General features: G+C 41.3%; 1 protein-coding gene across 1 annotated transcript in view; it reads left to right on the plus strand.

Annotated features, from left to right (window-relative positions):
- SPATA16 (spermatogenesis associated 16) overlaps positions 1 to 22,996 on the plus strand; it is an 87,228-nt gene that overhangs the window by 21,387 nt on the left and 42,845 nt on the right. Inside the window, exons 4-5 of the mRNA XM_055723861.1 lie at positions 6,666 to 6,755; positions 18,544 to 18,628. Coding sequence (XP_055579836.1) covers positions 6,666 to 6,755; positions 18,544 to 18,628 — 175 coding nt within the window. The remainder of the gene's footprint in view (positions 1 to 6,665; positions 6,756 to 18,543; positions 18,629 to 22,996) is intronic.

Consider the following 22,996-nt stretch of genomic DNA (forward strand, 5'->3'; position numbering starts at 1 on the left):
GATGAGATATTATTAATACAAAGCAATTCCATTGAGATGCTCTGCATAATATAAACCAGAAGTACTCTTAAAAAATGATTCCTTCTCACACAGCATTTCAAATATTTTTATGTACTACAACTTTTTATTACTTTTTAAACGAGAAACATTTTCTCTGGATTCTGATTCTCAACTCTGAATCATACGTTATTTCCAGATTTGTGTATCAGTGACATAGTTCCTACTTTATGGGCTGAGACTCCCTCCACTGAGGTCAAAAGCTACTTTGAAGATGCTATATTGCAAAAACATTTATCTACGCAATGTGTGGTGGGATCCTATTAAGGAAAGGCTTATTTTGGAGGGGAGGGCAGGGGGAGCGAAGCCCTGGAAGAAGTATAGTTCCTTGTAGAAGGAGAAGTCTAGCAACACTGAACTGTTTTATTAGAGCTGAGATACATGACAGCAGTCCTAATGGCATCAGAAAACTTGGTGGTCAAGAAAGTGATGCTTGTACAGCTGGAAAGTGAGGGGGCACTACATTATGCAGACAAGACAGGGAATGCAGAGTATCTCCATTTGTGTTAAGATGTTTTGGAAGCTTTGAAACAAGATCTTTCTAAATATCTTTTTGTTCTGGACGGGAGAACATTCTCCTTTTTACCACCTTCACAGCTGAGGAATCAAGACCTGTATAGCACATTTATCTTATGCTTGCAATTCAAAGCAAATTGCTGCTGCAAAACCTTTTAGCATGGCAGTTATATTTCACTTTACTGACAGAGAAAAGGCGTTGTGCGAAACCTTTTTTGGGAACACACATTTCTTCCCTCCTTTCCTGTGTGTTTAGATACGAAAGCCTCATGAGATGGCTTCTTCTGTGTACTGAAGGTCCTCGCCCATAGATGCCATAACCACATTTATTTCTGATTGGTGGCCCAACTGCAAGTCCAAAAAGTCCAACAGCAGTCCAAAGACAAGTCAGGTGTTCTTCAGTGTAAGAGGATATGGTCCTGTTCCTTGATGCATCTAAGCTTGGTAGAAGCTCTTCTGCCTTCTTTGTGGCTGTTTGTTTGGTTCAGTGATGACTACTATATTGGAAGGGATTCCTAACATTTATCAGATACCAGAAAGACCCATCCTGGAGTCTGCCAAATTTACCTTGATAAGTAGTATTGGGTATGACTGCTCTTCTAGCTACAGCTTCCAAGTGGTGCTGGCCTCTTCATCCTCCAGCTTTTTTCTCTAACACAGCCATTATCAAATTTTGCATGTCGCTTCTTTGAAAGGACTAGCCAGGGTAGAGAGGGAAGGGTGCTCCTTCCCTCAGCGACCAGAGCACTTATGCAGGGGAAAAAGGTACCCAAGCACAGGGCAGGTGGGCACAGCCACATCCAGGCATTTGGTGACACTAGAAGGAAAAGTTCCCATGAACTGATGGGTCTGAACCTGCCCAGCCACCAAGAGACTAGAACCATGCTCAGGAGAAAGGCCTTACCTCCCTCACCTGTCCCTTTAGGTGGCTCTCCTCACCACAGACACTCCCTTTTTCCTTTTAATTAGTAATGTTCACTAGCACTGAAACCATCACACTCTTGTCCTCTGGGAGAAAGTACTTCTGCATTCCTGCTTTCACAAGCCTACCAAATATTTCCACCGGCTTGTTGCAACAGGAAGGGTTTTTTTCCTCTTCAGGATATCAGCTTTGGTAAACTCTCACACAGTGCAAGGAAGCCTGCAAGCTTTTGTGTGTCGAAGACACATCCCTCTTAGTTCCCGACAACAGCACCAGGAGGAGAAGTGGTTTAGAATACAAAGTTGGCTGCAATTAAACGTACCGCCATGAGCTTCTCAAATAAAACTTAAAATCATAACATAGCTGCACATGCAAATTGCAGGAAAATACGATAGGGTGGATTCCTGGCTACCACAGGGCACTTGAGTTTCAGGAATCTGACTGCCTATAATAGACCTGAACTCTTAAACTAGTCCTTGGGATCGCAGAACAGAACGCAGCAGACTCAAACAGGTGTAAGACCAGGACGACACTGCAGATAATAAGCTACCTGCCATAGAGATGAAACAAGGAAAAAGAAGAAAGTTGAGGTTCATTGTAATTGTACAGGATTTGTCAGGTTCATCTGCAAGCATATTAGGGCTGGGTCATCAGCTGCACTGACTGACAGTATTCACCGAAGATAAAAGTACTGTATTAGTCTACAGCAAGTGAATTCACGGCTCTGTTGAATGCTAGTTGACACATTACTTGCAATGACATTGTATTTAATACAGTGGTGAAAAACACCTCAGTGACTACATTCAGACAGTCACTGCTCAGTATCAGCAACACCTGGATATGCCAGCACAGCACTCTGCCATACCGACCCATGCTAGCTTTACATTACTCTTTATAGAGACACATACTGCTTTAGCACTGAAATTTTACTGCTGATAAACAACAAATTCCTCTCCAAAAGTCAATTATCATTTACTATTAAAATGCATTTGTCCAGTAGACCACAGTGTATTTATTGCAGGAAAGCACAGACAACTAAGAAAAAACCAAGCTTCTGCTACTCTAAAGAAATAACTGCATGCACCTCTACAAACTTGCTTTTACTCAACAGTACTAGCAAGGAAAATTAGTTCATTTATTTTAGACACAAAGTGTATTTTTTCACTTGTTTCATCTATAGAATCATCTCATTGACTTTTTCTTGGCCTATAAAAACCAAACACGAATGATGTGGTGGATAGCAGCAGAGGCACTTTTTCATGTCAGTCAGATTAGAGTTAAACCCCAGTTGCATTTGGGGAGGAATTTGATAGATAATATGCACCTTCGAGAAGAAGCAATGTGATTTCTAGCAGCCAGTTTTGATGTAGCAATCCAAGTTCCTTGCCACACCTGTTTTCTTAACACCAGGCAGTAAGACCGAAGGAAAAACTTGCTGAGCAAACCACAGACCAATGCATGAGTCTTTGATTTGCATACTCCAACTGCTATGATGGGGAGAGAGTTGATGCCGCCTTCTCTCCTCCTCATGGTTTGAAAAAAGATAATACGACAAACACTGAATTATTTTTAAGAGAAGATGTCAAGATGAAAAAATGAAAATGTCAAAAAAGAGGCTGATATACAGCATTACTTAAGGACTGTTTTGTTGAGAAAAACTGACCAAATGATTTACGAAAGGCTTTTAACAGGGCAGTCTTTGGATTACAGCGAAGATGAAAAATAAATGAAAATCTATTTCAAGTTTACTTTAGCCTAGTCATTTGACAGATGAGGGCAAAACCTGGCAAGAACACAAGTTTTAATCTTCAGATGTAGTGACTTTATTTGCAGTTTTGCGGATTAGAAGTTCTCTCTGTGCGAAATAAGAGCTATCCATTTTCAGACATTTCCTGTCGAAAGTACTTTGCTACCTGAAGCTCCCATGAGAGGCATAAGAGTAAAAAGACCAAAGGACCGATGCTTCTGTTCATGGCACAAATCACCACATACAGCAATTGTCCTGACCGTGCCACAGCCAGTGTGTCCACCACCTTCTTCCTTTGCTAACTCTTCTTTCGAGCTTCCCTCTTGAAATGCATCCCTCCTAATTAATTACTGGATTAACCAGCCTAGTATCAAGACTGCTCATGGCTAGAGGTGTATCTTGGAGCATGGACTTGTTCTCAGTATGCATAGCCTGGCACATTTCTGCCTGGCCAGATGGGTCCCCCATCTGCTCCAATTTGAAGAACTTCCTGGAATTAGGGTTTTCCTCTTAACCTTTGTGTGCATGATTCCTTTGCTTCCTATTTTCATTCAGTAGTTTTTTCCTTTTCACTAAAAGCACCTGAAACACATCCGAGTCAGATTTAAAAGCCGAAGGGGTAGCTCTGCACAATTTTTGTGCACAACTGGTATTAAATTAGCACTGTTCTGCACAAAGACTACTAAACTGGAGCTGCTAGCAAAGGGCTACTTTTGGGTAGAGTAGTAATACACTAGAAATAATTTCTGCTGTATAGGCTACAGAGAGCCTAGCAACATCAAACCAAACTGTCAGGAGTCAAAGGTAGCTTTCTGATGTTTGCTCAAGGTACTAGGGTGTGATATAATATTTTTTCAGTATATAGATCGAGAGCAGCAGTTGATCTTTTTGAGACTAGCAAAAAAAAAAAAAAAAAACCACACACCAAGGCGGAAAATGGAGAGCTGATATCTAATTCTGTGAAAAACTGCCACAGTTCTATATTTATTATAAGCTGATCACAGCACATCCCGCTCAAAGATTTACAGAAAACGTGTTGCTAACTATCAGGGAATTATTGATTTTTTAATTCTTTTCCCCTCATAGTGCTATTGCTTGGCTGCAGTAGCAGCAATAACTTGGGGGGGGGGTGGAATCAATATTACTATTATCGACTGTTGACTACAGTTTACAGCAGCAATAATCTCCTTTAAAACAGCTTGCAGAAGTAGCAGTTGTCATCTACTTAAGGTATTAATGTTTTGGTCAAATCATCAAATGCTGATATTATTTGGTATTTTGATGATTCTGTTTTGGTTAAATTAAGTTTTGGTGAAAATTGCTATCGCCTAAACTTCTGATCTGAGTTTGGCTGAGAACTGCAGTGTTTGCTGTTGGCATTCTGATTTCGTTACTGATAGAGGTTATTCATTCCCCTCATTAAAAGCAGCTAAATTTTAACATCCTGTGCTGTTTTGTGCATTGTATTTTAGCTCAGTATTTAGATGTGCCCCCAGTCTCTAAGGTCTGCAATTCCTCCAGTAATGCCTTAAGTCCCATGGTATCATTTGTCACTGATTTTCCCTCCATACCTTCCCAGAGAGGTAGCTCCTGCAGGGTAACGTTTTCTCTCAGTGCAGTTTTATGAGCATTTTTTCAAATGTTGGACTGGGAAAGCATAGTTCTGAGATGCTTCCTAGTTCCTATGCCACCTTAGGAAGGACTTCAGCAGAGCTGCACTTCCAGAGCACAGAGCGACTCCGATCATACAGAGTAAAGCTTTACTGTGCCAGAACAGAAATGTCTCTGGCTGCATCTACCTTAGCATTTTGGTTTAGCACAACAGTAAGCTTATGATGCACTTTACACATTATTTTTTTTTTTCCTTTTTCTGCGCCTAGGTTGTTCACAGACCAGTTTTGGCACTCACAAACTAGATTGCCAGAGAAAGCTACCCACATCTTCTGCACAAGGTGTGCACAAAATACAAGTAGCACCTAATGAAAGCACTGGAATCCAAACCAACAGCTGACCTTAGATAGCTTTGGGCAACATGCATAGGGACATCTTGTTTAAGGGGACAGGCTAAGCCTAGTCTGAAATAAAAGCCCCAATGGCCTACAATATCAACATTAGCTTCTCTGATCTACTGGTCCACTCCTTACATATCTAATTACTTGCAAGCGTACATGTAAACATTCAGATATTTAGGTCTTCTTCTGTACACCCTGGAGAAAGTGTCCACACAGCTAACTTGATTCACAAGTCTACAGCATCTTGGAGATACTTTCAGTTTTTAACTTCTTTTGAAAGCTCCTTCTGAAGACCACAGACATACAGAAAAGACAGTTATTGATATGATTGGTTATTGGTCTAAAAGTGCACTGGGTGTTTCCATAAGTGTGAATTTATATATGCTTAGATATATATTTATGTCATAGTTTCAAGACAGTTAATTAACTTTAATAAATTATTTGGTTATGAAGAGGATTAGTTCTGTGGGTTTTAGTAGACTGAAATCACAAAAGCAGTAGTTTTTAACGCTAACATGATATTCAAAGTTTTCAATGAGGAAACCAAAAGCCAGTTTACAAGTTTTCTTTGTAATAGAACACAGTGTTAAATCTCTTCTTTGATGTCATAAGCTACCATTAAACACTTTATAAAACATGTACGTAGTGATAGGTATTAAACTTTTCATCCTAGAACACACTATATGTACCTTTTCTCCAAGCACTGGGAGAGGTGCTGACCAGAGAAAACAGTCACTTGTTGGAGATTTCACAAGTGGAAAGTAATTGGATGTAGAAAGAGCTCTCACTCTTGTCCTCCCCCTGCTCACATCAGAAGGCCACCCTGCCAATCTAACTGCTTAGCTTACGCTATTTTTACCCTTCCATCTTTTTCTGATATTGACTGACAGCCTATAATTTATTACACCTGGAATTGCAAGGGTCAAAAAAACCCGTGCCAATGTCTGCATAGAACCTATCACTTGTACAGAAGTATTTCAAAATCTTCCAAGTTTAACATTAAAATACATTCTAGATGCACAGTTTTTCCACATAGATGGGTCAGACAAGTGACACGCATGTTTGTGGAGCTAGAGGTAAACAGGAAGTACTGTACCATTATTGCTTATATTATCTACAAGCTAATGGCAATATGCAATATTATCACAGGAACATTTTTCTAGAACAACACACAAAACCCTAATGAAACTGCCTTTATGATATAGCCTCAATAAAAATTTTAATAATGGTTGTTCATATTTCACAGCTATCAGGAGAGAAAAAGTGAGAGTTCATATTACGATTGAGACATACAGTGTTGAGTTGTATAGAATAGACATATACAGTATGTGTCTTACAGTTTGGTTATTAGCAGCCTTTAAAGATTTAAGAAATAGAAATCTAACTTGTCTGTCCCTCTTATTTTTTAAAGGAGTATTACCCTGAACCCAGCTTATTTCCGGAATCACCTGCGCCAAGCTGCTGTGTTTAGGTGCTTAAAGAGATACTCTGAAGCTACAAGGTACTCCGCTGCTCGTGGCTCTCTAATGGTTTCTCTACATCTTTCATTCCAGCTCTCAGTAGTAGAGATATCATCTTATACCCAGGCTTTTCCAAAATCAGCAAGAGCTTTGCATTGGCTTTGCGTATATGATTTCACATGCAGCAGAGCTCCAATCCTCCCAGTTGACGTAACATGAATAATACCAATTAAGTCACTAGTTGCAGTTAGGTTAATGCATGTAGGAGCATTTACTCATTCTCAGGCACAGGGGTGAGCACTGATCAGGTCCCAGGCTGCACTGGAGCAAAAGCTACATGCATACAACATCTTCCAGTCCCTGGCTCCCCTATAACACTGGGCAGAAACTCAGGTGTGCTCTGAGTGGAGGGGGGTGGGAAAAAAAAAAATGTCAAGATCTCAGGGTACACTGTGGTATGCTGCAAAAGTTGGCCTGCATGCAGCTGATGAGATTGCTGGTGTGAACGGGAAATGCTGGTGGGAAGAAAGCCTGCAAGAGGAGGCTTTGCTCGTATGCTTACATTAACACTGCCAAAATATAAAAGTTTCAACGTGCAGCAGAAGTTTTTAACCACTTAACATGCTTAAATGAAAGAAATGCATGAGGAAATGCAATGGTGACTTGGCTTGTATCACCATTACTACTAGCATTAGACACTTACAGAGGACTGTTCAGCTGAAGACCACAAGGTATATCACAAAATATTTCACAAATCATTAGCTAACTAATGGCAGAACAGTCAGTGCAAATTAGGCAAGAGACTGAAAGGGTCACTTTGCTCATCATTTAAGATGGATGTTAGTGGTAGAGCTCTGAAGCTACTAAAATAGCAGCAAAGCTGTTTGTACAGGGAGTAGAAGACTACTTTACCCAAGCAGACAAGCAGAGTTGCAGAGAGGATTTTGGGAAGATGAACTTCAATTTTCTGTGCTGACTTCAGCCAAAAAAAACCAGGACAAGCACTTTTCTTTCTTCGGGACACACATTCTGATTATGTCAAAGTAATCTCCACTAGCTTTCACACGTCAGGAAAGGAGAAAAAATCTGTTCCTCAAAACGAGGAAACAGTTTTTCCCGGTTTCTTTAGAAACAGGATTTCAGATAAACCTGGAATACTTTACTGGACCGTAAACCCACTGACACCTTTTTGTAAAACAAAACAAAACAAGCACAGGTTATTTTTCAAACAAAACACTCTGAAATTATGAAAGTGAAACATTTTGTTGAAAGACAATGAAGTGTTGTGACAGTTCCTAGATCTCCGGTTATATCTCACTGATAACAGTCTCTTCTTAAAAAAATCTTGTTGGGGTGTTGATTCAGAGAGAAATTGTCATCTACTGAATCATCAACAGTTGAGGTTCACTGATCAGCCAGATATTTTACAGCTGTGTTAGGAGAGTATGTTGCTTGTGACAGGTGCAAAATCCTGCCCAGGCTACTTTCAAACCCAAAAATTCACTAATATCCCAACAGATGAAATATTACAAAGGGAATTGTTTGGAGTGCTGAGGGGGCAGGGGGAGAAGGAGGGCTTTCTCCTTGAAGTCAAGTCAAAGATTTTTTTAAAATAACACACAACAATAAAAGCTAAAAAAAAACCCAAAAAAACCACAACACACAAAACACAACACTTTCCTAAGAAGCAATACGTATAAATGCCTATATTTGAGAAGACAGTATGAACCAAGGTGGTATTCATAAATATGATTTAAAAAATAAGTAAAAAATAAATGCAGTTGGTGTTACTGCAGATAAGCAATCAGTAAGTTTACTACATCAGCAGGCAAGAGGGAACTCTGTCAGCTTTTTTCCCCACGTTGAGTAGCTTTCAGGAAACTAGATGATTTTAAATGAGATTATGTATTTTGTAAAGGAGAGGAACATTCTGACAGACTGAATCCAGAGTGGTTCCAAAAGCAGTGACTATAGCAGTATTCAGAGTTTAGCCTAGTTTAACACAGTGTTATAGCAACTGTGCAGAGCTGCTTCTGCAGATTGTGTTAAACTAAGCTTAGCACTACTTCCGTCATCTCACTGGAGTCACTGGTCCTAGTCAAACCCCACTAATGGTGCATAATGTACTCTGCTCATTACAGACAAACCATGGCATACAGATATTCAGTTGCAGTTTCTGGAAATACAAACTTGGTTTTTGCTAGCATAAGCTGTCATTTATTGCTGCTTGCTTTTTGCATGAGAACAAGGTCACACTACTCCTTTTTCTGCCTTTAAGTATCCCTTGCCTTCCCACCCCCTCACGTGATTTTTAAGTTATCGCATAGTTCATTAAATACACCCCAAACACTGTATGGGTTTGCAGGCAGGAGTGGCTGGCTGTGAACAGTTCTACTCGGCACAAGCAGCACGGGTAATGACATTTAACTCTGCCTACCTGTCAAGCCGAGATCCCCTAAGATTTCGTCTCTGAGGACATGCCAGACAGAATTCTTTGGTTCAGAGAAGGTCATAGGTTAGAGTGGGGTCAACTGTAATTTAAGCTTAAGTTCCTCTGTGTGTAATTTTTACTAGTAGAGCCCAGTATCAGGAGGATAAATATATGAAGCAGTCTAAATACAAGGATGCCTGAATTAATGTAAGGACTTAGATATGGGCATATCTGCATCACTTCTGAATTCTGTCAGCTGCATAGTGGTTCCTTTGGGATAGCACTCTGATAAGATGCCACCATGTGGAGTGCAGCCTGAGGCCATTTGGCATTGTAAAGCAATCCTAGAAACACCCCTGTGGGGTCACAGATGATGAATTCCAAAGTGCAGCAACCACTTTCACTAAGACGACAGCTAGTAAATATATTTCTCCTCTATTGGTATCTCTGATGTTAGAAGACTGCTCTTGACAAACAGAGTAAAGATTTAAACCTCAAGAGGGAGAGAACCTATTTCAGTTGAAAGACCATCTTGGCCCTTGAACAAATGGACATAAATGCATTTTATATACATTTAGTCCGGAAGTTACCAAGAAGTTTTGGGTGTTAGAAGACATTTAGTCTTAGGAGCAGCCTCCAACAGCACCTACTACTAGTACCCAGCCAAAGGACACACAGTCACAGCTGATCAAAACACCACTTAATAACCAGAATGGAAAGTTCAGGAAAGAGTCCTGGGCTCAATTCTGTCCCAAAACTGAGAAAATGTTCTTGGAGGAGGCCAAGGAGAAATGAACCTTCCTGGCAATATAAGGACTGCTACTTCGGGAAGAAGGAGATAAGGGACACCTATGTGCAAGGGGATGTGTAAGCCACAGAAAAACCTCAGAGGTCCACGTTATCTTCAAGGACAGAACAGGCAAACCACTGGCCCCTTCTTTCAAGGACAGGAATGCTAGAAAAGGAACATGCACCCAAGGATGAACCTCAAAGCTCCTGAACAAAGAGTTACCAGAGCCTCTGTGTCCTTCAAGTTACTAAGTCCACGGGCTGTGGCCCCACAGCTGCCTGTTACGCATCTGCAGGAGAAGGCCTGACCAGATGAGCAATAAGGCATGAAAGCAATTTTTCTTCTTTATTCAAATAGTTCAGACTGTTGCTGACACTGAATAGCCTTGAATCAGTAGTAAGGTGAAAATTCATAACTTATAGAAAAATGTAGCCACCTATTTGCTCTGAAACTGGGGTTTTAAGTACAGAAGGGATTCAGCCCCTTTTTCTCATTAAGCTGTATAGCTCTCATCTTTCTGCTAATCAAAATGCTGTGCTGATTTAACAGTGTCACCGTGTTCTGTGAAAAGCTTAAGATAGCTCTTTTATCACCAGCTAGAACACTAGTGACTTGAAATTGTTGTATACATGTAGGGGAAAACAGACTGTCTGTCCCTCTGCCAGAACAAACAACTCATATTCATCTGACTGCACAGAGTAGGGGTGAGCAATCTTTAAGGAGGAAGAAGTTTTAGGATCTTAATAGCTGTGGTATGGCTGACTCAGCTTTTTGACATTCTTATTTAAAAAAAAAAAAAAGTTAATAGTCTAGGTAATCCCATCCACTGAAAAGCAAACCAAGTCTGCAAGCAGTAAACTTCAGCCCTCTGTCAGAGTTCAGGTTTGCGTCTCCTTTTAGTCAGGCTTGACAATGTAGCACAAGAAAGCTGGGTGAATAGTTTGTGTTAGCCTGTATGTCCAGGTTTGTTTCACAAACCTTACAGCTGTACTAAAGACAGGGATCTAAATGGATCTAACTAAGTGGGGCTGGGCGTTCAAGCCCGGGGGACCCCAGAAGCTGCTGCCTCCTGCACACACCGGCCACAGGCCTCGGTACCCTGCTGGGGCCCTCCCTAGGGAAAACTGGGGAAAGTTTATGTTCCTTCTCCAGCCTAATTGTTTCAGGTTTCCTAACCCAAAATAAAAAAATCCAATTTATAAGAAGAAAAAAAAATATATAGACACACCTGTTGTCATAGCAACAGCTCCTTACACCACACGTGAACACGGGGGTCCCGCCGGGGCCTGCGCGTCACCACGCCGGAGGCAGCCCTAGCAGCCGGGCAGGGTTACCTCTGTCCAGTATTTTGGGAGTTGTCAGGGCTGGGGCCCAGCGGCTGTCCCAGGGCCGCAGCATGGCAGCCTGCCCTCAGCCCATGCCAGGGGCTGCTGTGGCCGCAGGGCCGCATTGCTCCCACCACCTGCAGGCTGTCCCCCACGCAGGGCCACGGGCCCAGCGGGCTGCTTGGGGAGCAGGGCCCCCGCTGCACAGGCAGGTGGGCATGGTGCCCAAGGTGAGAGAAGAAAGCGGATGTTTTTCCCTCAGATGGGAAGGGCTCCTGCCGGCTAGGTGTCCTCCATCCTCCCCAGAGCAATCCCTCAAAAGCAGTGCTTCATAAACTGGGTCTAGGGAAGGAGCTCAGACAAGTGCTGGGAGCAAAGCCCAGAGGAACGGCCACATGGCCTGTTACTTCATTTGACACCAACACAACACGTTAATCTGTGTCTGCGATCACCAGCCACTACTCCACCACGCACATTATTCCTTATCACTTGAGATTGTCCAAGCGTCAATCAGGTCACTGGGACAGGGCCCCCTCAGAGGGAAGAGGCAGCCTTTGATGCTCGTTTCTCCACACCCCACTCCAGAAGTGAACCCAAACACTGACAGCACAATGTACCCGCCTAGCCCCGGGAGCAGGGGACATGGCGAGACACCAGAGAGCAGAGCAAGCACCAGCCAGGGCCCAGAATAAGAACAGACCATGGGCCTCTGAAATTTCCATCCCATCTCTCCCATCCCTGTCTGAGTCCCCAGCTGTCAGGCTTGCGCACGCCCTGCAGCCTCCTGTGCCTCCAGAGATTTGCACAGCACGTGCATTTTGACCGGTGCGTGTTTCACACCACGTCATGGAGAGCCCAAGATCCTGCTGGGCTTAGCAGCCTGGTTGCTTGAGCATCCCCTGTCATTTTAAAAGACTTGTCATTTCCCCATGTGTTGCTCAGCTCACGTTTGTGAAGCAATTTCTGTGTCCTCACGTAACAGTTGCCATTAAATGAGAAACATTAGTTATCACTGCATTGCAATCTCAATGCGACACAGGAAGTTGTTACCTGCGTGCAACCATGGGACAGATGATAATAAATATATGTGTTCTAAATACAGGTGCCATTTGCCTCGCAGGAAACCTACTTCTGCTTTCTAGCAATGGACTAATGACCCAGAAACCTCAGCAAAGACATCAAGCGTACCCCATCGCCAACCTGGAAGGGTTTGGCAGGACAGGAGAGCTTTATCGCAGCTTCCCCATGCATTTAAGGCCAATGGTGACATGCTTCAAAGGAAGTTTTAGCCAGTTCTCAACAGGAATTAGCAACATCAAGGTGTTATGCATTGATAACAAAACTTTTGGCCCCATTTTGGGGCTAGTCTGTATATAGGTAAATACTGACATTATTAATTTCATTCCTGCTTAGTATTCTGGAGTTCTGTTTATCTCTCATCATGTAATCATTTCTAAGTGTCTCCATAACATCCAAGTAATAAGCTTACATTTATTTAGAATATATGGAGATGTTTAAAAATTAACCATTATTATTTTGTTCACTTTTCAAACAAGATAATTGCATTAAAATTACTACTTCCTACTTATTCCAGTTATAAACATTATTTTCCTTCTCTAACCTCAGAAGAAAATGAGAAAGGTCACCCAGAAGAGAGCAGTAGTTTATTTAGCATCTTATATCTCAGACTCAGTACTCTGACATTAGAGAGCTCAAATACCCAGGTATCTCCTTCAGAGCTGATCTAAATAAGAATATTAAAGTTTCTGTTAAACTGAAAAAACAGAGATACACTTACCCTTTCCAGGCAGTTAGGTCTGCACACAACTAACATCAGGTAGCAGTAGCCAAGGCTGCCTATTAGTATCACTTAGTGCAGATCCAGGTGAGATCACTTGAGGTAGAGAGCAAAGGTAATTTTCTGCCACTTATCAGTCTCTTGACCTTAGCAGCAATTGGGGCTGAATAGCATAGAAGAGTGAAAGTTACTTCCATGTGCATAGGCTGCAATTATTCCTAAGGCTCTGCCACCTACAAAGAAATCACCCTCTCCCCTTCAGGGCTTTTTTTCCTTTTTGTGCAGCTCAAGGGGAGCAGTCAAGGCTTAAGAAGCTGACCTTGAGTCTTACCCTCATTTTTTTCCCCAGTGTTTACATTGGTAAATGAACACACAAGTATTTAGCAACAATGCTAATTTCTTGTCATCTTTGGGAATGTAACACTTTGGTGCATTCCAGAAAACTCTGCATATTTCTCACACCCATACCATCCATTTTCTTGTCACAGGCTTGCATGGCTTCGGCAAAGACTTTGGCTGTATGCTGGCTGATAGTGTCAGCAGCTGCCATGCAGCAAAAGCTACCTTTGACACTTATTACAAGTCCTATGCATGTCTGGAGATGGGCTGAGGGAGACAATTTAGGATCTGTGGTGTGCTTTTCACTTGCATGTATAGAAATATATCTTATTATTCTGCACCACCAAGTGGCCACACTGAGCAGATATTGCAAGATGCCTTTGGATCCAGACTTACTACATTAACCCAGATGGGTTTGGTTATGTTATGGAACTTCTTACTGGCCCAAAGCAGCAACAAGGGAAAAAAAATCTGAATAGAAAGCCTCATGTTCTGAAAGAAGGAAGTGTTGCATTTTCTGCCACATCCCCTAAGGTGTTCCTGAAGGTGTATTGTCAGAACTGCTTCGGTTCAGACAGAGCTATTTGGTGGGCTGCACACCTGAAATTCAGGCATGTTTTAAGTATTTCTAATTAGTAATTCAAAACTGCTGGATGGTTCTGTAAATATGAGGCCAATATTTCTGAATATCAATTAAGTCGTCGTGTCAGAAGCAGAAAGAGAATGCAAGTATCTTTGTTCTTTACAGACATAGTTTAATACCACTATCTGAAAGATCCCACTAACAGAAAGAAAAGAAAGAAAAAAAAAAAACCAAGAAAAAAAAGATGGCATTTCATGCAGAAAAATGCATTACTTGGTCTAAACAGGAGCTATTTTCCCGTTCTTTTGTACCTGAAGTTCCTTGCGCTCAGGAAGGTTCAAAGTTGAACTCCTATGTAGCCTCTCTAGAGGTACAAATCAAAGCGAGGTCTGTTGCTGGCTGGCATTACTTCTCCAAAATCTCCACATAATGTAACAGCTGATTCCAACTGATAACATTACACATAGCATTTAATATACATTATTGGTATTGTAACAAGGCAGGGACTGGTCCCTCATTCTGTTTCTGGGAATATCAGTTAATGTATCAGGAAATTACTTCTTTCAAGGACTTCTGTTTTCTGCTCTTCCCAAACCCCTGTTGGGGAGGGGAATTAATCCTGCCAGTCTCAGCTGTACTCACCACAGAGCTGCTTTTTTATCTATGGAGTACCAGTGAACAATGACGCAACTCAGCTTCATTCTCAAGATATATATTATCTCCATAAACCTTTATTAAAAATGCAATCCTACAGTATGTTCTAGACTTTTGCATGCTTCATTCCATCTATAATTTTACCTATAAAATTGACTATAATTCACAATGGATGGCTACTTTAGTCATTACAGATTCCCCCGTTGATCTGTATTTAGTATTTTATCAGTCTGCAGATTGGACCAATGTTTTCAATGTGCAACTAGAAAAGACAGTTGCAGCTTGTTCTGTAACTAGTTTTCAAACTGTTTTAAAAATAGATACAGCATGTCTTTAGCAGAGGTGGAAGTGTAACGCTGGACTAACCCGACCAAGAAGAGATCATTGTATACATACAACCAGAATAATCTGAATTGCAGAATTACCTGTAAGAGTAACTATTTCACCTATATTCTTTACCTCTTCCCTGGAAATTTTTATCAGATATAAGAAGGGAAGCTTCAGAGTCAGAAAGTGTGAATTCCACTCCTCATTTTTTCATATTTTCCTCTCAGTTTGGGGAACGCAAATTTTCTGTCTTCACTAGTACATTGAAGGAAATGGAAGCATCGCATTGTACAGTGTAAAAAAACATTGCCAATGAGTCTATTTTAAAATAAAGAAGGGCCCTCCAAATAAAGGAGAAAACCTCCAGAGCTGTATCATTGAAGGAAGGTTGGTCAGTTTTGCTGAAATGCTGTTAGGCATGTAGCTATCAAAAAAGAAATAAAACCAAGTATGGTGTCTTGAGATATGTGCACACAACAGGCTTTCACTCTGATGGAGAGGGAAAATGATGTTAATGAGTTGGGTCATTGGCTGAGGATCTTAAATAATAATTTCACAAACCGTATTTCCTTAATATTTTGCTTAAGTCTCATTTCAGAGTGCTTCATGGGCTCATTAGTCTCTTGCTGAAAGTCTTTGTTACCTGGGTTTCTATGGGCCATATGGGTAGGTGCTCACAGGGAGTTAGGAACCCAGCTCAGTGCTTCATGCCTTCCTGTATTTCAGTGGGAGCCAGGCTTTTAACCTACCTAAATATCCCAACTGGACCTTTGGTTTCTGAGTGTTTAGGTCCCTAAATATTTTTCAGTGCCCAGCCCTGTAACCATATTCAGACAGTGTAACGCCACGTGTGTCCTTGCATCTGGAAATTCACAGTTCCTTATTGCGTGTGTCAGTCTGGCCCTGTGAACTCAGCCTTCGAGGCCTTCAAAGAAAACTCTCTGACTTGGGCACATTTGGTGTTGGACACAGGCCACACACATAGAGAGCATTAATGCTAGTGTTTCTTTTGAAAGTGGAATTTTTTAAGTCCCTCATAAGCCCTGAGGTCACAATAGCAAGTGTCAGTTCTGACCTGTGGGTGCTTTCTGATGGCTAAGGAACCGAGAAGTAAAATTGGGATGGAGGCACTCGAAAGGCTGGGAGGGGTTTTACGTGTGTGCCTCGCCATTCCTGATATAATGGAGAAATCTATCAGGGATAAAAGCAGACGTTGAAAAACTAAACACGAATGCTGAAAATGTAAGCGTGTTCTGATTATTTAAATACGAACCAACTAAGAAGGAAGAATAAAGAGGAAAGGTGTTTGTCTGGATTGCAGTGATGCCTGGAGACCTCTGCCACGATCAGAGTGGTGTTGTGCTGAGCACGCTGCGAAAAATTAGCAAAAGATTGCGCCAGGAGGACTCGCACACCAAACAACTAAATCAGTCAAATACGATTGCCTGCAGTTTACAGCTGATGCTGAGAAACAGAGAAAGACAAAGTGACTTGTCTGAGAATTGATTCCAGATTTGTCCAGGGCTCTGTGCACATCTCCACCTTTGAAAGCAGTGCCACCCCGGGAGAAGTGTTGGATACCGCCGAGAAGCCAGAGGTCACGAATTGGATGTCGTGTTGTGCTGCCAGTGGGACAGATCCTGGCTTTGCCAGTGCGTAGCCTGCAGTAGGGATGGCAGAGCGGCTGCAAGTGGCTCTGTACCAGCTGATTGCATTCAACCCGTGGCAGTGCTCCCGCAGCGGCAGGCAGCAATACGGTGACGCTCAAGGTTAAGGATTTGCCAGTTTTAATCTTTGAAATGACAGCAGTTGGGGGCCGGTATATCTATATCCCAAATTGTAAATGACCACTTGCAAATGTAGCTTTAGGGCTTGGGAATTGCTCTGAATTTAGATTGAAATTCCCTTCTTTCTGACAAGGTGGCCGCAGGAGGCCACCACCGCTCACATACACTGCTACGGATTAGCTATTGTCATTGCTACAGTAGCTGGAAGCTTTGTAGACCGCCTCCAGTAGACAAAAGGTAGAGAATAATATGATAGATTCTAATGTGACAGATTCATTCAAAGTCTTCCATCAATTTTGTGCCACATGGTTATTTCCCTTTTGCACCTCAGGATGCAGTGAAGGTCTTTCCTCAAAACCATCACCAGGTCAAGCAGGCAAAGCTGGATGCATTGCTCACCTTCTCTGCTTCATCCACAGGATCCATATGTCGTTCCTGGGATTAAACTCTGGCACCATTTGGAGTCAATGAGAGTATTGCCAGTGATTTTCAAGGCAATGAGGATTTCATCCTTTGTTCATCCTGTGCCGGCTGGGCTAACGATGTTCAATTAGAAACTGCTCTTTGTTCTAGTGCAGTCAAGAGGATTTTTGCCAACAATTTGAATGAGCATTGGATAAAGCTTATGGTTAAATCCAGCCCTTATGCAGAAATCCATGGATCCTACTGAATTACTTTTCTCCCAGTGAAATTAACAGGAGCTGTATGAGAACATCTAAGGGAAGATTTTGTTCCTGTTTGTAACAATATGTTACCCCCTGATACTGGGCCTGCTTTGAAATGTTTATTGTTAAATCCATGTATTTTGGGTTATATCTCATTAAGAACATAATACAGCCTTGGAAAGTACATTCTGAAAGGGTATTACAACAGGACTGGGATTACTGTTTGTGAGACACTTTTAACTAGGGGGAAATTTCAAATTCAATTTACAGTAACGTCAAAGCACAATTAATATATAGGCAATGATAAGGGGAACATGCAGAAGTACACACTGATAGCACTACATCAACAAATAAACTTTTGGTGCTAGTAATTAGGTACACAAGATTATTATATGTTTAATTGACTAAAGTGACAATTTGGAATTACATCTAGTCACATTTAATTGGATTCGGAATCTCTAGAGGAAAGGAAATGGAGAGCAGTGTGGAGAGGCAGCCATAAAAGCAAACTGATTTTCTAAAGTCTGTTAAGACTCTGCATTAATATCCATTGCACAATAGTTTTTTAATATCCTCCAGTCTAGAAAGAGTAATGCAATGATTGTCACAGACAGTGGGAGTACTAAAGCATACTCAATTAGGTAGCAAGATAGCTGATTACTTTTAGTTTGGTGGGTTGTTTTTTTAAGATATAGTTTAATCAAAGGTGAACTATGTCTGAGTTTGCCATAGAAAAGTGAAATTCTCAGACTGCCAAGCTAGTGTCATACATGTTGATGCTGTCCTGGAAGAAATATACTTATGTATATGATATTTCACCCAGAAATACTTTAAAGCAAAAAAAGAAAAGCCAGACTGAAATGTTGTATAGCAGTCACTAAATATTTGCTCAGAATAAAATACTGAAAGCTATTTAAAAAAAAAAATCTAGGGTTGTTTGCTTGCAGATAGTTTAGCTAGCTAAAAAATGTTTACTAATGCTTGTCTTAAAGTTGGGCAAAGGCTGAGAGTTATGTGTACTCTTTTGATACAAGCCTCACGTTACACTCTTTTAATATTACCTCCTTTAAACATTGCTATATACTTTCCTTCTCTCCCTTTACACTCATTTATTCTGCTTTTGTCATCAGGAGCGCCATGATTGCTGACTATATGTACTGGCTGACAGGAGGCACTGAGCAGCATACAAGCAAGCTCATCAAACTGTATTGGCAGGTAAAAATTGATAGCCCAATGAGGAAGGAGGTGCCTATCTCACTATTAAGACCAAAATGAAGGATTACCGCTTAAAAGACTGCCGACAAAGGTAGCTCTTGGGCATATCAATCAACAGGACACTATATAGTACTACCGTATTTATAATGAAGTAGATTTTCTTGGACTAATTTTAAGGGCAAAATTCAAGGTTGTTAACCCTTGGCTCATACTTCAATTTTATGGACTGCTATAAAATTTAATTCTGGATATTGTAGAGTCCCCTAAGCTATTTTTTGTGAAGTCTTCCTTCCACAGTGACACTTTCCTTTTGCAATTTGCATGATACTAATCCTCTGACACCTTTCCAAACTCTTCAACCGGAAGGGGAGGAAAAAATGACTGTAACAAATGGTCTCAGAGGAACCTAAAGTGCTCTGTGAAGGATGGCTAAGTAAGACCCCAGCCTACAAAGATTACTTATGTGGGGAGTAGACCATTGACTTCAATGAGACTTGTCTCTTGAGTGATACTTAGCAGCCACATCAGCACAAATTTAAGTTTAAGGGTACCCCTTTCTGCTCTGAGGAGAGCTCGCACATAAACTTGGAGGTGAAGGGATGCTAAAGCCTTTGCTGGCAGAGGCTTATTGCTGCAGGAGCTTATCACTGCCAGTGGTGTCCCAGCCTTCACCCTCCCTGTTTCAGTGCGACCAAAGCGCAGTTCAGAGGGAGTGCAGTGTTCGGGCCTCAGGCAGTGGAATACCCTTCTGCCTCCTACAGTGGACCTGGCCCTCAGGTCTTCCTTGAGTACACAGGGAATTTAATTATACTAGGAACAATGTAAATCCCTTGTGATAAAATTTCAAAGTCTGATTCTGATCCCATTTATTTTGGGTCTATTCTGTGAAAACATCTGTGACATCTGTACTTTATGTGAACTGGTGCAAAATATGTCTGCATTAGCCAGAGTAATAAAGATGAGAATCTGGTCTTTTATCTTCTCTCACATGGTAAATTATTCCTTTTTAAAACTATTATTAGTTGCATTCTTATTGGTAGAATGGAATAAATCTCAGTCCTGGGAGCTGCTGAATTTCAGCACTGCTGTGAGTGCGAAGTGCATCTCATTCAGAGAATTACCCACTGGGCTAGCGTTTGCAGTGCCTGTGAACTTTCTTATATGCTTTCCAGCAGAGAAGTTCTTCTGTACAAAACAGTTTGATTTTTTTCCCCACTGGGTCAGACTCATTTAAAATCTCGAGTTCACAAACAGGTTTTACGAAGGGGTCATTTCTTCAAATGGAATGTCTTTTTTTGTCTCTTAACATTGCTATCCATTGACTTCCCTTCTTGATGTCATGGATACGAAGCTTCAAAAAATAAACTTTTAAAGGAGAAGCTGTCATAGCTGTCCTCTCCCCCAGGGGGTCAGACTGTCCTGCTATGTAACAGGGCCGAAAAAAGTGGCATGAAGGGCAAGATTCATCACAGTGCTTCCTCATGGAGTCTAAACCAGAAGCTGTGGTTGGACACAGCACAGAAGTGGGGCTACTGAATCGCTTCCAGCCATTACCATCATCTTCTAGATAGTAAGCGCAGTGGTAGGACCCTGGGTTCTCTCTGCTTCACTCCAGAGCTCACAGCTCGTTTCTCTTCCCGATGGAGAGTTCATGCCTGGGCCTCCATGGACCCCTGTAGTACCAAGAGGCACGACCATGCTGTTTGCACCCCATTCCCACTCCTTCTCTGCCTTTCTCCTAAACCTGAGTTGCTGTCATCTCTGTCTGCAGAAGCTCTGAAATGTCAGTAGAGATCTAACCATTTGTTTGATCCCCCACCGTGCTTGATTTTCACTGGGAGACAGAGATTGCTCTGCAATTTTGTGCCTTTTGTGCGTATGCCTTAGCGTGGGCTAGGCTAGGGATTCAGCGGTATCTATGTGCTGACACACACGCAGTAGAGGCAGCTGGGTGCCCAGTACCGCTCCCACTCAAGTTAATAGCTAGCACTTAAGAAATGCTATTCATGAAGACGTATCCCCAGCACCAGTAACAACCTTTTCCTTCTCGAGTTGATGAGTTCTGTGCACTCGGCGTCAGGGGTGACTTCAATGTCATTAGAGCACACAGCAACAATTATGCAGGATGATGTAGCATGTGACACTGCACTGGGACTTTCCACCACAGAGACACCAAGCAGAGGTAACATAATCTTTTTTATTAATATTCTCTCTATTTCACAGTGTAAAGCTGAAAATAACTTGTCACAACTATACATGCTCATGTGCCTTTGTAACCAAAGCAACAGCTATTGATGCACGCTTCTCTTGCTAACTACTCCTCTGCCCCAGAACACGCTAGCATTGCCTCACAACCATGAGCAAAATTTTCTGAGGAGGAAGGGAATAGATGGTGAACAGGACCCTTTGTTTTTTACTTCTGTGAAGAAAGATTTTTAGATTAGATGTGTCACCCTCTGCTTTGATCAGTGGGTCATGTATATAATCTTCTGGTGTGTCATCGACTACTTCTGTTTCTTCTTTTCATGATTCTTTTAAGTGCTGGAAAAGGCTTTTCCTCCTCACTGTCCTCTTCTTCTTTGATGGCTTCAAAACATTGTACAGACCACTCGAATCCTTCAGCTGACATCTTTACTGCAAAAAATTCAGGCCCTTAATTCACATCTGCCAAGCTCTTTATTATTTATCCTACTTCTAAATCACTGGGTTTTCCCCTCCTGATCTATTTCTCATGGTTAAAGCAGTCTTTATCTTGTATCTCCTTTGGTTTTCTTCTCCTGATTTTGGTTTTATACTTTCCTTTGAACTTCTGCTATCCCTGACATCAGCTGCCAGGTGTCCTCTTTCTTCAAAACTCATCTTAAACATCCTCACATCGCTCCCCTCCTCATTACTAACTTTTACATATACCTTCTTCTTCAGCAGTGATCTGTTCCATGTGACTGTGTACCTCCTCTTAGGCACACTACAAGGTTTGTGCTGACAGGTTTTTAAAGCCAGATGGGTTTATAGTGAGGAATTATCTGACTTCCTGCATAAAAACACAACAGAATTGCACTCTTACCTTCCTGCATTGGTGCCAAAAGAGGAAAGCAGAGAAACTTGAGAAAGTTAACCAATCCCCATTTAAACAGTTTAATAATAAAAAATTTACCATAACCCATTTAACAGATGATTTGCTGCATGGTTGTCCCCTGTTTCTCCCCCACTTTACAAACTGGAATCTTGGCCAGTCCAAACTTCCAGCAATTTATATTATGCATTCATCTCTGAAAGCTTAAAGATCCTTTAGTACTTGTTATCCTCTCCCTGTATATGTACCTATGGATCATGATCAAGGCAACTTTAAATATTCTTTTTGATTAGCTTTTTGATTAGCTTTCTTTGATTATCCCCTTTAAAGTAAATCATCTATTTCTGGATCTTCTGTACAGTGATCTGCAATACCTAATGCCCTGTGTTGGTTTTGAATATTAATACCCACCTTCCGTTCCACTCTGAGATAAAGGTATAATGCTGATGAGAGGTGAAAAAGTAATTTGCAATGGATTATATCATTCAGTAAGTTGGGACTTTTTCTTTGTTCAAATATTTTATTCTGTGGATTGAAAATTTCAAGTTAACATATAATCAAATGGATGCATTCTTTTTCGTAACCCACTACGGAATATGCATTGGATGATTTGTGTATTGGCCATTAGATTAAAGATAGGCGAGTAAAATAGAGTTCATCACAATAAATAATACCGTGAAAGTTATTAAATGTATTATGGTAGATATTTTCAAAGTGGTAGCAGCAAGACAAAGTTTAAACTAACTTATTACTATAATCAGGTAAGCTTGCTAGCATTTGTCATCAGCAATGTGATTTCTCAGCTGGCGACAGCAAAACAAACAATGAACTCGAGATATTTCATCCCACAGTAAGAGTGCCTCTCCAAACAGCTCAGTTTTACTCACACCTTTGTAAATTATTTCCACTAGCTAAAAACTGTGCTATATAAGCTGGGTATTCCATTCCACAAGTAAAAACATATCGCATCCATACTACAATGTCAACAACGCCAACGTTATCAAACAGGAACTTTGCAAACATCTTGAAAGTAGCAGCCTGAGTTCACCAATATCTGCCGGCATGAACATCTTTGTATAAAGTGCCTTTGTTACCTAATTTTAAGCATCTCAGGCTTAACTCATTAGCACAGTACAAATGTATTTGCTTTTATTATTTCATTGTGAAAACCATGTGGCCTATTTGATACTAAAGTTTCTGCTCATTATGTGCTTATATCCAAAGTCAATCCCATCTAGCCAAAGTCTTACACTAAATGCCATTGCAGCAGAAACGCATACGTTGCAGAAACTAAC

Source organism: Falco cherrug, chromosome 11 (assembly GCF_023634085.1).
Source record: "Falco cherrug isolate bFalChe1 chromosome 11, bFalChe1.pri, whole genome shotgun sequence".
NCBI lineage: Eukaryota > Metazoa > Chordata > Aves > Falconiformes > Falconidae > Falco > Falco cherrug.